This window comes from Globicephala melas, chromosome 15 (assembly GCF_963455315.2).
Source record: "Globicephala melas chromosome 15, mGloMel1.2, whole genome shotgun sequence".
NCBI classification, from domain to species: domain Eukaryota; kingdom Metazoa; phylum Chordata; class Mammalia; order Artiodactyla; family Delphinidae; genus Globicephala; species Globicephala melas.
The window spans coordinates 29,314,376-29,331,603 of NC_083328.1; the positions used below are offsets into that span (position 1 = coordinate 29,314,376).

The 17,228-nt window shown below is 50.4% G+C and overlaps 1 protein-coding gene across 1 annotated transcript in view; it reads left to right on the plus strand.

Annotated features, from left to right (window-relative positions):
* Positions 1-16,889, plus strand: part of TEKT5 (tektin 5) — a 38,279-nt gene extending 21,390 nt beyond the window's left edge. The window contains exons 6-7 of the mRNA XM_030883798.2: positions 12,527-12,681; positions 16,676-16,889. Coding sequence (XP_030739658.1) covers positions 12,527-12,681; positions 16,676-16,889 — 369 coding nt within the window. The remainder of the gene's footprint in view (positions 1-12,526; positions 12,682-16,675) is intronic.
* The last annotated feature ends 339 nt before the right edge of the window (positions 16,890-17,228 follow it).

A 17,228-nucleotide genomic window follows, 5' to 3' on the forward strand; every position in this document is an offset into this window, starting at 1 on the left:
AATGAGAGAGGAACGGCTGGGATCAGGGAAACAGGGCCAAGGTCCAGAGCTGGGAAGGCAGCCAACAAATGCAGGATGCTGGAGGGACCAGACAGCAGAGGGGGCCGAAAATGAGCGTGGGTCAGCATGGCCCGGGTAGGAGCTGAGGACAGTGCAAATGAGGTAGTTTGGAGCTCACTTTGTGGACCACTGATACTCAAGGAAGCCATTACTGCCCTCTGCAGTTGGTGTTAGCCAATCGTATGCTTTGACTGGAAGCCCTGGGTGGGGCAATCACCGGGATTGGTTGCTGCTGAGACAAGAAGAATATAAGATGCAAGCCTGGCGGAGGCAGAGGGTTGCCTTGGCACCTCCTGGGTATGGGTGTGTCCCAGCAGTCTCCTAGTTTCTTCCAATCTGTGACTTGTTCAGTTTTGGGTCCTCAGCTCCTTGCCTACTCAGGACCTGCTGCCCAGCCTCACCTATACTCCTGGCTTTCACATATGCTTGCCTCATCCTGGTCCAGATTCCTCTTCCATCTTGATACTCTTCTCCCACATGTGAGCCCCCTAGTGCAGTGCAGATGGCTGGGTTCAATTCTGGCTCTAGCGTTTCCTGGCCATGTGACCAAGATCAGATTGCCCCACCTCTCTGTACCTCAGTTTCTCCCTCTGTCAAATGGGAGCAATGATGGTTGGCAAATATTCGCTCTGAGAATAAGAGCATCCACACTGGACTGGTCGCCTTGTAAGTGCTCAGTGACTATTAACTATAAAAATGGTAAAAAAAAAAACACCCAACAACAACCCAAAAAACAAAACTGTGGTCTGATTTATAACCTGTTGATGGGGAGGGACAAGCAAAGTGACTGAAAGAATATGGCCTCTGGAATCAAAAGACCAGTGTTGGATTTGGTAAAGTAACTCCTCTGATTCTCGATTTCCTAATTTCTGAGAGAGGAATAATCCTGCGAGGATTGAAAGAAAAGGTACAGCTAAGCAGTTCTCAACCCTCGCACATTGGAATCACCCTGATCTCTAAGAATTCTGATTTAATTGGTTGGGGTGTGGCCAGGGCATCCAACCTTTTAAACTCCCCAGCCAAGGTTGAGAGCTAAAGGTTCAGAGTTCAGACCAGTGGTTCTCCAGGTGTGGTCCCCGGACCAGCATCATCAGCATCCCCTGGGAACTTGTTAGAAGTGCACATTCTTGGGCCCCATCCTGGACCTTCTGAATCAGAAACTCTGGGGTCCAGCCATCTGAGTTTTAACCAGTTCTCCAGATGTGCCTCCCAGGTGTAGACGTGCAACAAATGTTTTCTAATCTCCTCTCTCCTCCCTCCGTCCCTGAGAGGTATTTACTAAGCACATCCTGTTTGCTAGACTCTGAATTAGAAGCTGGGGGCACAATGATCCCTGCTCTCAGTGGGGCTTATGTTCTAGTGGGAGAGACCAATCTAAAAAAAATAAGTAAATACATGATTAATTAAAAATTGTGATAAGCATTAAGAAGAAGAAGCTCGGGAGCCTGAGCTAGTAGATTTCCATGAATTTTCACAGAATCGTACAAGTGTCCTCTCTAGCAGGGAGCCCCCACCCCTCCAGGACTTTCAGGACCCCTGACCCAAGATGGCCTCTGAGCAGCTGATACTTGTATTGGCCTGGCATTGTCTGAAGGCAGCCGGCCGCCTCTGGACAGAAACAACTGCGAGCAGGGTTGACTCAACATCTCTCCTCCAGAGCCATAATCCTCACCTGGGCTGAATTTACTCCCCGGTGGCATTTGCCGATGTCTGGAGACATTTTGTTTGTTACAACTTGTGGGGGGCAGCGTGCTGCTACCAGATAGATAGTGGGTAGAGCCCAGGGAGGCTGCTAAACACTGCAACGCACAAGACAGCCTCCCGCAACAAAGAAATTGTGGCCCCAAATGTCAGGAGTGCCGAGTTTGACTATTAACTATAAAAATGGTAAAAAAAAAAAAAAAAAAAAATGCTCTGGCACTGTCACGCCCTGCATTGCTGGCCAAGTCCCTCTGGAGCCCTCCTCAACTAGTTCTTGCCCCTGGGCTTGGCCGTGCTTGAAAATCTTCCACCGTTTGACCAAAAAAAAGGATTCCAAGCTGCCTTCCTAAGCTGGGGAGCCGCACTGAGCCAGGCATCTCCTTGGAAACCCCTTGGCTTCATGCAATTTGGAAAACAATAAATTTGCAAGGTTGCACAAAGCACCCAGAAGCCGGCTGGAACTGCTAAATCTGTTTTTTCCCTCCACATCAAAAATAATTTCCCAGCCCTAGAGAAAGCCTAGAAGCTTTCTCTACTGTCACAAGACAAGATGCAGGCAGATAGTTTTACACGGCCAACAACTCTGCCAAACACATTCCCCCTTTCAAAGGCTTTGGGTGGATTTCTACTCCAGCTAGGAATATCAGCGCCCTTTTCCACTGAGCCGAGGTTGGTTTCGTCCGAGGCAGACCTGGCAAGTGCTTTTCACACCCCATTCAAGACCAGAGACCATTTCCAGCTCAGACCTCACCCTTTCCCCACGCTGGGGACCCCAACAAGGTCTGAGGGTGGACGATCACGGTCTAGTTTGCCATCCGATTACAAGTAGCAGGAGAGAGAAAAAAAATTCACCATCACCACGAAAGACATATCAACCTTACTCTGTGCAGGCAGAGTTCTAAGTGCTTTTCTAACATTAACTCATCTTCCCTCCTACAACCCCATGAAGAAGGGATTGCTATTAGCCCCATTTTACAGATGAGGAAACTGAAGACAAGTATTTTCCTAAAGCCCCCCACCCCCACCCACCGCAGCAAGTAAATGGCAGAGCCAGGATTTGAATCTAGGTGTTCCACTCTAGAGTTCATTCTTTAAGTTAATGTGAACATCTCCCCCACTCCCACCACCACAGCCTAACAACAACAATAATAACCACTAGATCGGTGGCCTTCCAACAGGCAGTTTTATACCCCAAGGACATCTGATAACGTCTACAGACATTTTTGGTTATTACAACTTGGTAGGGGGTGCTACTGGCATCTAGTGGGTAGAGGCCAGAGATGCAGCTAAACATCCTACAGTGCATGGGACGCCCCACAGTAGAGAATAACCCAGCCCCAAATGTCAATAGTGCCAGGACTGAGAAGCCTTGGTCTCCTGGCATTAAGGTTTGACTTAAAAAAAAAAAAAAGAAAGGATAAAAGGTAGAAGATAGGTAGATGGATGGATACGTGGATGGAGGCATGGATACATGGATGGATGGATGGGTATATAGATGGATGGATGGATAGATAGATGGATGGATAGATGGATGGATGGATAGATGGATGGATAGAAAGTGCTGAGGTCTATAGAGTGCCTGTTAGGTGCCAGCCAGTGTGCTAAACATGGGGTACCTAAATCAATCCTTGCAGTCACCCTCTGAGGTAGATACTGTTATTATCTCCATTATACAGATGGGGAAACTGAGGCTCGGAGAGGCTTGGCACTTTGCCAAAGCCACGTGCTCAGTCCTGTGGTGCTGGCATTTGAACACAGGCTGGAGGCCCCTCCTGATTTTAGGGGCTGCCCCTCCTCCCTTGGCACACCCCAGCCATTACCAGTGCTCCCCATTTGTATACTCTTGTGAACTCGTTCCTTCTGTGTCTCTCCAGCCTGCCTTGGTGTGGGCCCTCCTGCCTCTCAGTTCCTCACTGGCCATCTTCTTCCCTCCTTTGTCCCCTCTGTCCACCCTCCAAATGGCAGCCGGAGAGATTTGCCTCAAACTACAAACATGACCATGTCCTGCTTTAAAACATTAATGTGCCTGTGATCACCTGAGCGTTTTGTTAAAATGCACGGTTCCTTCGTAGGTCTGGGGTAGGGCCTGAGAGTCTGCATTTCTGCCAAGCGCTCAGAATCCAGTGATGCTGGTCTACAGACCACACCTTGAGTAGCAAGGAGCTAGAGAAACTGTTCTCTCTGTACGTGGGAAACCTCGGAGGCGCAGCAGCCTTGTGTGCGCTGGGCTGCTTAGAGGGACCAGGACTTCCTCTGTGAGGGACTACAGCGGGGGCCTCAAACTACCAGCCCCAGGGCCAAATCTGCACCCCGCCTCCACCTGTTTCCGTAAATAAAGTTTTACTGGAACACAGATCCCCCCATACATTTACGTATTGTCCGGGGCTACTTCTGCACTGCAGTGGCCAAGTTGAGCAGTTGTGACAGAAACCATATGGCTCCTAAAGCCTAAAATATCTACCACCCAGACCTTTACAGAAAAACGTGTCCACTGTCTACAGCATCTTCAAAAGGCTCCGGAAGGCTGCGTGCTGGGGACTCCCAGCCATCTGAGGGGGGTTGACTTGAAGACTTAAAATCACACACACACACACACACACACACACACACACACACAGCCATACCTGCGGCTAACAGCTCTCAGGCGGATCTCAGAGGCAGTGGCTCTGGGCACGCGGGGCTGATGGGTGATGGGTTAGAGCATGTACGTGGTCCGGGAGCACTTGCAGTGCCCTAGCCAGTGAGGAAGACAGGCCTCGAGTCCTCATTCACTGGATGAGGAAGTTGGGCCCCTCCCCACAGCCCAGGGCTCTGAGTGGGGTGTGAGCGCCACAGCTGGTTTGCATTGGGGCTTAGACAGGACCCTGGTCTCCTGACTTCCCTCCCAGGGCTCTTACCTCCAAGAGCCTGCATGGAGGCCTCTGTGGCTGGGAATCTGCCTGGAGCGGAGCAGGTAGGGGTTGTTACAGAAAGACCTTTGGTTCCCCAAGCCGGTGGGGGGATGGGGGGATGTGGCCCACCTTCTGCCTTGAGCTGACTCGCCTCTGAGCCACATTCCAGCGGCTGAGAAAGAGGACGCTCCTCGACTGCGCAGGTGACCCCTGCCTTGACCCCTTACGCCCAAAGAAGTGGGTTGATGGAGGTTGACCCTGAGCCCTGGACTGGAGGTCTGCCTGCAAAGACAAATTCTGTCAAACGAATCTGAGTTTCTTCAGATTGCCTGACATTAAAAAGAAAAAAAAGACCAGTGATCACAGAGGAAAAATCTCCTAACAGACTGAATGTTGCAGGATGGGAGTTGGGGGTAGGGTGGGGAGGCAGGACAGCCCATGGCATATGCCAGCACTGGACTAAGCACTTCATACACGTTATTTCATTTAATCTGCACAGCAACCTGGGGGGTGAGTTGTTATTGTCGTACTGGCTTTACAGACAAGAGAACAAGCGCCCTGCACAGTGTCTGGCCCCATAGAAGGGGCTACTGAGTGAAGGGCTCAGTAGATATTGAATGCATGATTGCATGAGGCACAGAGAGGTTAAGTGACCCATTGAAGGTCACACAGCGGGGAAAAGCAGGAGCTGGAATTTGAACCTAGATCTGTGTGATCACGGAGGGACTCAATGAGCTGAAGAGACCTGCCCTCCCCGCGCCCCCATGCACGGTATGTGGGAGGCTGAGAATAGTCTCGCAACCTTGACTGGCAGGCAGCCTGCAGCACAGGGCCCAGAGCTAGGGCCTGGGGAGGGGAGTGAGGTGACCCTTCCACTCCCACCCGCTCCTTCCCAGCTTCCGGCCAAGGCTGCTGAGACTCCTCCCATGGGGTGACCCCCTGGGCCAATCCCACAGCGGCTCGCCCAGCTGCTCCGGTGAGCCAGCCTGCGCCCTGCCCCAGGGCAGCTTTCCCCCTACTTCCTTGGTTTTGTGGGAGCAGAAAGGCTAACATCCCTGGGGACTCTGGGAGAGGGGGCTTCTGGGGCTCAGGGCAGCCGTTCCCCAGCTTAGGGACTGGGGAGAGAGGAAGAGAGGGAAGGAGGGAAAGAGATCTCCAGCTGGCCAAGGAAAGATGGGAGAAGGGGCAGGATGACTTCCTCGTGGCACTTTCCAGGGTGTGTTTGTGGGAGAAACACACACACACAGGTACACGCTTGCTTTGGGAAGAGCAGGACTTGGTACCAATGCTTTTCAAGTTCCTGCAAATGAGTGCGTGTGTCACCAGTTTTGTGTGCCCGCAGTGAAGGGGTTTGTACACTTGCTAAGGTTTCCAAGAGCTCCTTCTCCCAGGCCTGGCAGTAATGGCCTCACCTCTACTCTATGGAGTGGGAATGGCTATGATCCCCGTTTTACTAGAAAGGCTCAGAGAGCCTAGGACACTTGCCTAAGGTCACCCAGCTTGTATGTGCTGGGGCTGGGATTTGGAGAGACTCAGGCTGTCTAGTGCCAACGTCTGTGCTCTCTTCTTAACCAAACACCCCATGGTGTGTACTGGTCCACCCAGGGAGGAAGTGTTCATTAAGCACCTACTAATTGGTCGATATATACAAAGCCCTTAGCAAAATGCCTGGCACACAGTAAACACTATTTTAAGTGTTAGATGATATTGTTGTTGTTGTTATTGTTATTATTACTGTGTCCCAGGCATTGATAGGTTTAGGCACTGGGGATTCAGCAGTGAGTAAAACAAAAATCCCTCCCCACGTGGAGCTTACTCTGTGGTGGGGGATGATGAACAATATTAATGAGTAAAGCTCAGTATGACAGAAGGTGTAAGGACTATAAAGGAAATAAAGCAGGGTTTGGACAATTGGGAGTGCGAGCCGGCTTGGGGGTTGTAATTTTAGGGTTTATTTTGGCTGTACCACGATGCTTGTGGGATCTTACTTCCCCGACCAGGGATTAATCCCGGGCCTTTGGCAGTGAAAGCGTGGAGTCCTAACTACTAGACCACCAGGGCATTCCTGGGGGTTATAATTTTAAAGGAAATGATCAGGGAAGGCCTTCTGAGCATTTTAGCCACAACCAGAAGGGAGTGAGGGAATGAGCCATGAGGATATCTGGGGAAGGCAGAGGGAATAGTCCATGCAAAGGCCCTGTGGTGGGAGTATGCTGGGTTTGACGTGGATGTGTGAGATACACCAGCTCTGGGGGCAGGTAGGTGGGTGAGTGTCTCAAACACCTCCACCTCCCTCCCCCTGCAGAGGGAGGTGGAGGTTTGAGACACTCATTGTGTGTGTGTGTGTGTGTGTGTGTGCGCACATGCACGTAACAGGCACCTGGGTCTGAGGGATTCTAAGTTGCAGAGCATGTGCAAACTTGCCCAGGCCTTCCCACCTTGGAAGGCTGCCTGTGCCCTGAGCTTCCTGCCTGCCTGGGCAGGGGTCTGGATTGCCTGGGTAGCCATGGTGGGACAAGGGCTCAGCTGTGGGACTGGGGGTTGGAGCACCACGGTTTCAAATTGCTGACATTGGACTTCCCCCAGAAACTTGAAAACCCTATGATGAGGCAGCGACCCCTTCCCTAGACCCCTTCCTGGAAACCTAAGCCCATAGCGAACAGATCACCCACATGTATATCTCCAAAAATATCTTCTACCTACGGATGAAATTACTCCCTTGACCCCATTTGGGGTTTCCTGCCAAGACAGACAGCTTTGATTTGCTACTTCAAGTCCCTAACTGTGGTCCGTAATCCATCTCCTTTCCTCTGAGACTTTGTAACGTTTGCACGTCTCTGTTTCACCTGCACCAATGGTTCTTGACTCTGGCTACACCTGTAGGGAGCTCCTAAAACATCCTGACACCCAGGCTGCACCCCAGACCAATGAAATCTGAACCTCTTGCAGGGGGGCAGGCATCCACAATTTAAAATACTCTCAAGGTAATGCTAATGCGCAAACCAATTTAAGAATTAATACCCTTTACTATTAGATAGTATTTTGTCCTTAATTGAATTTCTCCCTTAAAAAAAACTAAAAAAGTTATTTTAAAAGGAAACCTTAGATCTGGTAGGATTGTGGGGATTTTTTTCCCTTTTGACCCTGTTGAAGAGAGGTGAGCTCATCATACTCCTTGGTTCCTTGCACATATGTTTGTACAAAGCCCCTCATTTCTTTATTCCCTTTTATCCCCACTCTTTGTGGTCACTCCCTTTCTCCCATAGATGACTTTCCATAGATGACCATTGTAATGAATGAATGAGTGAATATGACCTCTTTAATTGAGTGAATATGGACTGTTGATTTAAATGTGTTCTCACAAAATGTGGATGACCGTGGTATGTGCATGGATTTTTAGTTTCCTCACAAGGGATTGTATAAAGTAGCTCATTGTTTCCCGGCTTTCTCACCTTGCGTCATTTTAAAGACCCACCGTTGTTCCTATGTGAGGTTAATGCTCTCCACCTATTGGCTGCCGAAATCCTCCATCGGCTCATTTACCGTTTTTTAATGTGTCTGTCTCCATGGTCATGGGCACCCAGATGCTGCCAGCTCACTGAACCTTCTTGACAGGTGCATTCCTTAGTGGTCCTGCGCTCCTACAGTACATACCAGGAGTGGACATGCTGAGATGTGTGCGTCACCCTCTTAGACTTCAGGTTCTTCTCCTAGGGGCTATCATGGAATTTGGGGTCTAGGGACCAGGCTGTCCTGGAGCTCAGAGCTCGGTGTTGGCACTCTAACTTCCTCCTGAGCATGAAGGTCAAGGCTATTCTGCCTCCAGCCCCTGCCTCTGGTCAGCCCATGTGGTCTCTGCCTCCTGGCCCTTGGGGGTCACACTCCTCAAACTTCTGGAGGCTGAGTCACTGCCCCCAGGGCTTTTGGAGGTTCACAGGCTGGCAGGACTGGGGTGGGCATCAGGGGCTGCCCCCATGACGGAGTGTGTGTGTGTGTCTTTTTTCTCCCTTCCAAGGAAGAGGACCCTGACAGTGAGTGACAGAGGCTGGACAGGAGGTTCCGGAGAACCTTTATGTCAGAGTATAGACCCACATGGGCAGACTTGCTTTGGCTGTGAGTCCTCAGTGGGTTCTAGAGCAGCCAATTCTGGAAAACCCTACTGTTGTGGAAAATCCCCAGGCAGGCCCGCTCAAGAAATGCCAGTGGGGACAGCGGGTGGTGAAGAAAAACCGAGTTGGTTCCAGCCACCCCGCCTCCCCCAGCACCTCCAGAAGCCAGCCCCGAGGAGGAGACTGGGGGCAGGGGGCTGCACAGTGGCCCTTGCCCCTTACCACCCTCCCTCCACCATCACCGCCCCCGAGCTCCGCAGCTCCCTCTCAATTCTCTCACCTGCTGAGTCTAGGTGCCCAGGGGGGACACACAGTATGATACAGGGTTTTCCAAATTCAGTCATGCCTGGGCGGCCTTCGCGATTTTACCCCCGTGCCACCTGGGCTGCTGTTTACTTTATACTTCTGTTTCAATCAAGTCGTTTCAAATGTATATTACTGGAGCCTGTGCTCCGCCACGAAAGAGGCCACAACGGTGAGAGGCCCGCGCACCGCAAAAAAAAAAAAAAAAAATGTATATTACTTCTACAGCTGGAAAACGAACAGCACTTGACAGAAGTAGAGAGTAGCTAGAAAGAGACATATCACAAGGCAGAGCAGCCTTGTTAAAATGTAGCTGGAGCCTGTTGCCTGCAGAAGTCTCTGGATTTCCCAGCTGCTTTTTGTCAATCAAGGGGGATGAGCAAGTGTTAGGAGGCGGTGCTCACCCTCCTGCAGGTGGTCAGCAGGTTTGAAAAAATAATTCGTAGGTTTTAGTTCTCCAGGAGCTCCCGTTTGTTGTGTTGCTGTGTCCCTGTCCCTCTGCTGTGCTCACACGAGAGTTCCTGGAACACTGAAATGTATTGGATGCCTCTTAGGTGATGGTACCTCCCACCAATGTCCTGCACACTAAAGGCATCCAACATGTGTTTTTAACAGACAGGAAGGAACTTGAACTTCTGTGCTGGTAAAGATGGTTGCAGTTGTACAGTAGTAACGGCTTGTGGGTGCTGAATAAATGTTGCATACAGGAGCAAAGGAATGGGTGAATAATCCACTAGCATGTAACTCTGTGAAGATGGGTCTTTCTGCCTGTTCTGTGCACTGCTGTGTCCACTGCCTAGAACAGTGCTTAGCACCCAGTAGGTGCCGAGTCAGCAGTTAAGTCAACAAGCGAATCAATGAATCTGTAAATTAATGAGTGAATGAAGAAATGATTGAACACGTGAATGAATGTCAGCCCTTTTTTTAGACTCAAGAGATAGGCTTTTTCATCATTAAAAAGTCTACAAGTAATACATGCTGGAGAGTGTGTGGAGAAAAGGGAACCCTCTGCACTGTTGGTGGGAATGTAAATTGGTGCAGTCACTGTGGAGAACAGTATGGAGGTTCCTTAAAACACTAAAAATGGAGTTACCATATGATCCAGCAACCCCAATCCTGAGCATATACCCAGAGAAAACTCTAATTCAAAAAGATACATGCAGCCCTATGTTCATAGCAGCACTATTCACAATAGTCAAGACATGGAAACAACCTAAATGTCCATCAACAGATGAATGGATAAAGAAGATGTGGTACATATATACAGTGGAATACTACTCAGCCATAAAAAAGAATGAAATAATGCCATTTGCAGCAACATGGATGGACCTAGAGATTATCATACTAAGTGAAGTAGGCCAGACAGAGAAAGACAAATACCATATGATATCACTTATATGTGGAATCTAAAATATGACACAAATGAACTTATTTACAAAAGAGAAACCGACTCATAGGCATAGAAAACAAACTTATGGTTACCAAAGGGGAAAGGGAGTGGGGGAGGGATAAATAAGGAGTTTGGGATTAGCAGATACACACTACTATATGTAAAATAGATAAACAACAAGGTCCTATTGTATGCACAGGACACTATATTCAATATCCTGTAATAAACCATAATGGAAAAGAATATACTTAACTAAATCGCTTTGCTGCAGACCTGAAACTAACACAACATTGTAAATCAACTGTACTACAATAAAATTTTTTTTTAAAAACAGAGCGATAGGCCTTTTGTAACATTTCAGGCCCCAAGCTGGGGGCCAGAGGGGCAGGAGAGGGAACAAAGAGGAGAAGTCAAGGTAGGTGCAGCCACAGGTCACTGGCTTTGGTTCCACCGGCAGCAGCCTTCTGGCGAGAGAGAAGCATCCCAGGCTGGGCACCGCCAGCAGCCCAAACCTCAGTAATGTCCCCCTCACTGCACGCCAGCAGTAGGTACCCCCCAATAGGGCCATCTAGGTAGTAGGTCGGGGCACTGTGGTGCCGAGAAGCATTTCTCCTGTTTAGAAGGGCTCAATTTTCTTCCACAGGACTCTGGGGTGGTGTTTTCTGAGCTCTGCATACCTGCATACCCAAAGGGCAGGTTTCTGAGGGAAATCCCCAGGGCTTCTAGGAGAGGTGTTCCCCCCACTTACTGGAGTGTTTACCTTCCCACGTGTTGGGCACAGAACATTCTCATGGGATAATGTTTAACCAGCGTGTGGTTGGCGTCGCTCTGGTCTGGGTGGCTCACTGAGGACCAGGTGAGGGGTCAGTCTTCCTCCTCGGTGGGCTTTGAAAGAGGCAGTGCCGCCCCCTGCCCTCAGACGACTCTGCCTCCATCTCACCCCCAGGAGGAAAAGGACATCCTTTTGTTCTCTTGAAGTAGAGAAATGCTCTCCTTGTAGGCTTTTTTTCTTAAGGTAGTAGGGAAGCCAGGACTTTAATTCTTTGGAAAAAATCATCTTTTAAGCAGTTTCTTGTTGCCCATAGAATATGGGCCCAACCCAGCTAAAATAGTCATCCCAGTACCTGTTATAATTTGTGAATGTTTCATAGCTCATGGCAAAGAGAAAGACAACATGACTGTAAAGTCCCTGAAGGTGAGACGGGGTCTTAGACTTGCAGTCCCCACTGCATTCAGGAGTGCTGGCATACTCACGTGTAAGTACTGCTCCCCACATTAAAATCTGAGATGGACAGGACCAGATAAATTTCAGGGCACACTGTTCCCAAACGTCAGTGTGCATAAGGACCATTGGGGAGCTAGCTAAAAATCTACACTCCTGGATCCCACTGTCATTCATTCATTCATTCATTCAATGAATATTTATTGAGCTCCTACTATGAGTTGCCAGATTTAGCAAATAAAAATGCAGGATGTCCAGTTAAACTTGAATTTCAAAATCAACGACAAGTGGTTTTTTAGTGGAACTATGTCTCCTGCAGTAGTTGAGACATATGATAAAAAACGCTTTGTCGTGAGTCTGAAATTCACGTTTAACTGGGTGTCCTGTATTTTATCTGATAGCCCTCACTCTCACCAAGCTCTGTTCCTGGCAATGGGGGATACAGCAATGGACGAGGCAAAGCCCCTGACCTCTGGGAGCTTACATGCTAGTGAAGGAGACAGACAGCAAACGAATAGATTAGCCAAAGGAAGGATGTTGGGGGGCACCATGGCAAGGTACAGCTTCTAGGCTTGTCAGGAACAGAGCACATGTCACCTCGCCATTGGGACCTGCTGAGTCTAAGAGGGGTGTTAGCACAGCCCACCCACAAAGAGCCTTCTCGCAGGGGAGGGGCCCCATGAAAACTAGAACTGCTCGCAGATCTAGGGCATCCAGTGATGATAGGAGGAGAATGCATGTTTCACCCACAGTGAGGTGACATCTGTTGAGAACACTCGGTTCTGGGGGTACTCATGGCTGGCTAAGTTCAAGATCAGGTTCCTTCTGATACCGCAAATGTTCTCTGCAGACGCTGCAGGAGATCTTCCAGACGGAGAACACCATCATGCTGCTGGAAAGGTCCATCATGGCCAAGGAGAGCCCGCTGAAGGTAGCGCAGACAAGGCTGGAGTGCCGGACCCGGCGGCCCTGTGTGGAGCTGTGCAGGGACATGCCCCAGTTCAAGTGAGTGGTGGAGGCCAGAGGGGAGGGGTGGGTCTCTGGAGCTGCCAGGAAGCCTGGGTCTGGAAAACGGACCCTCCACCAATCAGGACGTCCAGGCCCACAACTCCACAGGGCACTGGGTGGGGACCTGGGGCTCTGGGGTGCCCTTGATGGCCTCCCCACCGCGGAGACCGCCCCCCTGCACTGCAGCCCTCTCATCTAAGTGAGGATGGTTTTGTAGCTCTGTTCTGCTCTGGGAACCCTCCAGCTGTCCCCTAAAAGCCAACAAGAGGGAACCACCCAGCCCAGAGATGTGGCCCTTGCCCTTGCGGGCGTCACTCTCTCTCTCTCCAGGCTCCCATGAAAGAGGCGCCCAGCCCACACCTCAGTCATCCTCCACCGCCCTTTCTGTGAAGTTCTCAGCTGAGAGCCCTCGGAATAGCCTAACCCTGCCTGTGCCGCTTAGCTAAGGAGGGCTGCTTCTGTTGACAAAGGGCCTCCTCACAGGAGAGGGGCAAAACACTCATGCAGCCCCAGAGACAGGATTTGTGAGTCTGGAGGAGGGGTTTGGAATGGGATGATGACCAGGCAAGGAAGGAAGTGGTCATTGGCCACGGGGGATTCGTTTCCCATGAACATGCTGTGTGACTTGGGGCTGGTCACTTGGCTGCTCTGTTCCCTCCATGCTAGGGGCACTGTCTTTGTTCTCTATTGCTGCATAACAAATGCCCCCACAACTCAGTGGCTTGTCTTCCTTCCGAGCTGAGATGTGGAGAAGAGCGCTGGAGAAGTAAGGAGGAGGGAAAATATTTGGAGAGAAAACGCCAGGTGGTTCCATGTGCTGAGGTTTGCACGGCCTCGGTTACTGCCTGAGATAATCTTGTGGGACACAGAAAAGCTGGCTGTGTCGGGGGTGGGGTGCAAAGCGACGCCTGGCTTTGAGCTTGAAGGCCTGGCTACCTGCTCCTCAGCCCGCTGCTGGCCTGGAAAGTCTTCACCCCAGAAGCGGGTGCCGTGTGGCCAGGGTCCTGCCCCACCTGGGCTGGGTGGGGTCCAGGTCCTGGGTGAGGGGTTGGGGAAGCTCTCCTGACCCCTCCTCCACCTGCCCCTGCATCAGCTCAGGTTGGGCTCCAGCAGCCCTGGTGCAGAGGCTCTGATCACCCATTTGTCCACCCCAGGGAGGCTTACACACAACCGAGCTTTAAGGGGAGGGACAAGATGTTGTCCCGGGGGACTTACTGCTCTGGGACACACTCCCTGCCTCCCCGTCCACCAACTGTGTCACCAAGGGGTGTAGACAGAGAACATGGATGAGGCGTGTTTGGCTCAAGAGTCCTGGGCAGTGTATGTGTATGTGTGTGTGTGCGCATGTGTGTGTGTATGTGTGTGTGTGTGCACAACTATATGCACGTGTGTTGGGAACTGAGCGGACAACAGCACTCAAGCTGTCTGCCTTCTGCAGCAGCTTAATTGCCCCGTCCATGCATTACATTCTTTGTCCCTCCATCCCCTCCCTTACCACCTCTGGGTCTTTCTCCTCTACCTCCCACAGGTGGCCCCTTTTCTCCTGACCCTCTCTGAGCATGCAGGTCCCTTCCGTGTCCATCCCTCCATTCCTCAGACTGAAAGTCCCTTTAGATTTGCATTTCAATTAGTTAAAATGAAATAAAATTTAAAATTCAGGTCCTGATTCACACAAACTGCATATCAAGTGGTCAGGAGCCACGTGTGGCCGGGGTCACGGAACAGAATATTTCCATCGCTGGACAGCACTGCTCAAGAGAGCCCCCAGGAAAGAAGGATCTCCAGGCTGCTTCTGTCGCCTCTCTCTTGTCATGGGGGTGCTCATCCTTGGGATATCAACCCAAGTCCTCCCAGCAGCGTGTCCTCCAGTCCTGAGCACAGTTTCACTGTCCCTCCCCACCACCCCCAAGGTGGGTCCCAGGGCACAGCCCCAAAACCAACCCACCGTCACAGATCACCAGGTATATTCCTGTCTTAGGGCTGCTGTGACCAATTACCAGAAACTGGGTGGCTTACAACAATAGAAATTTATTTTTTCAAACTTGCGGAGGCCAAGCATCTGAAATCAAGGGATCAACAGGGCTGGTTCTCTCTGGGGCCTCTGAGAGAGCATCCTTTCCCGGCCCCTCGCCTGGCTTCTGGTGGTGGCTGGCGGTCCTTGGCTTGTAGCTGCATCACTGCATCTGCCTCCGTCTTCACATGACCTTCCTGCATGTGTGTCTCTGTGTCTCAAATCTCCCCCTCCTTTCTCTTACAAGACCAGTCGTTGGATTTAGGGCCCATCCTAAATCGAGGATGATTTCTTCTCAAGATCCTTAACTCAATTACATCTACAAAAACCCCTTCTTCCAAAGAGCGTCACATTCACAGGTACTGGGGTTCAGACTTGGACATATCTTTTGGGGGACTCTATTCAACCTACTCAATCTGGATATTGAAATAACCCTAATCTCTCTCCCGCCTCCACTCTTATCCCCGTCCAATCTAATCTTTACCCAGCAGCCTGGAGGTTATCCTAAATCTGAATCAGCACATCATTCCCCATTTCAGCGCCCACCGCCTCACCAGCGCCTTCCCATTGCCCTGAGAACAAAATCCAGACCAATCGATTTTGCATGTGCTCTTCTCTGTAGAACCACACGGTCCAATTCAGTAGCCACCAGCTGGGTGTGGCTCTTCCATTTACATTTAAATGATTTAAAATGAAAAACGATAAAAAATCCAGCTCCTCAGTTGATCTTGCTGCATTGCAATTACTCATGAGCTCCGCATGGCTAGTGGCCACCGGATCCAGCAGTGCGGATATAGAACATTACTAGCATCGCACAGAGTTCTCTAGATCAGCGGCTGTAGAGTGCTTCCCTCTTGATCTTTACACAGCCAGCTCATTCGCTCAAACGTTCCCTCCTCAGAAAGGCTTTTCCTGGTGCCTTGGGAAGGTCCCACAGGAGCAGAGCTTCAGGATTGGGGAGCCCCGCTTCAGCCTGATCCCACGGGGAACTCTGGAGCGTGAATTACACCACGGAGCTGGTTCCACCCTGAGGCAGGGGATGGCCTTTTGTACCCACTGCCGTTGGTGAGCCATTGGCTTCCCTGGAGACATGTGGACCTAGGAGCCATCAACAGCCAACACTCCCGGCAGCTGGGGCACAGGTGGGACCTGAGATGGATGCCAAGAGCAGACATCACACCTGACCATCTTAGTTACATGAGGCTGGCCCTGTTATCTGGGTTTTTTAAAAAACTGTGATAAAATACGTACAACATAAAGTAACATACCATTAGTGGCACCTAGTACATTTACAATGTGCAGCTAGCTCCAGAACGTTTTCATTCATTTGACCCAAAAGGAAGTCCTATCCTCATTAGCAGTCGCTCCCTATCCCTTTCCCTTCAGCCCCTGGCAACCCCTAATCTACTACCTCTTGTTATGGATTTGCCTATTCTGATCATTTCATATAAATGGGATCGGACAATATATAAGCTTTGGTGTCGGTATCTTTCACTCAGCATCATGTCTTCAAGGTCCATCCATGTTGTAGCTCATACCGCTGCTCCATTTCTTTTCATTACATCTCAACAATATCCTAGTGTGGGGATAGACCATATTTTGTGTATGCATTCATCTGTCGATGGACATTTGGGCTGTGTCTACCTGTTGACTCTTGTTATTGGTGCCCCACGAGTATTTGTGCAAGTATTTGAGTGTCTGTTTTTAGTTCTTGTGGGTACATACTCAGGAGTGGAATTGCTGTGTCCTTTGGCGAGTCTGTGTTTAACTGAGGAACTGCCAGATTGTTTTCCTGAACATCTCATCTACTTCTCCCTTTGCACTCATTGCCCTCAGCAGCTCTGCTGAGTGTTCACCTGTCTGCTTGCTCCCCCTCTGTCTTCTCTGCCAGCCGAGCCCCTCCCACCTGGCTCCTGACACAAGGGAGACCTGTGCTGCCCGGCTGGCTGAACCGTGCCTTCCCCTCTGCTCTCTCCCCAGGCTCATGAGCGAGGTGTGCACCATCAACGACACCGTGCAGACCCTCAAGCTGAGGCTGCGGGAGACGCAGGACACGCAGCAGCTGCTGGTCATGACCAAGTGCCGACTGGAACACGAGCTGGCCATGAAGGCCAACACCCTGTGCATTGACAAGAAGTGCATGGGCATGAGGAAGACCTTCCCCAGCGCCCCCTGCCTGGGGATCTGCCCCTGAGCCGCCGCTGCTCCTGGCGCCCCTGGTGCCCCGCTCCATGCACGTTCCTTACACAGCATAGAATTTGCAAAGTCAGAAAAACAAAAGAGTCATTTTCTTCCTTTCCTCCTATCATGGGGAAAAAAAAAAAAAAAAAATATATATATATATATATATATATATATATAAAGAGCTAAAATAAATGTGCCATGCCAGGAATCCTGGAGCTCGTTCCTTGCTGCAGAACCACCTTTCTGGCTGATCCCAGGAGGAGACAGACTGTGACCCCCTCTCGGTGACGGAGCATTGTAAGGTTGTCAGCCTTGCCAGGAATGGAAGAGGCCACCTTTTCTAAACCTG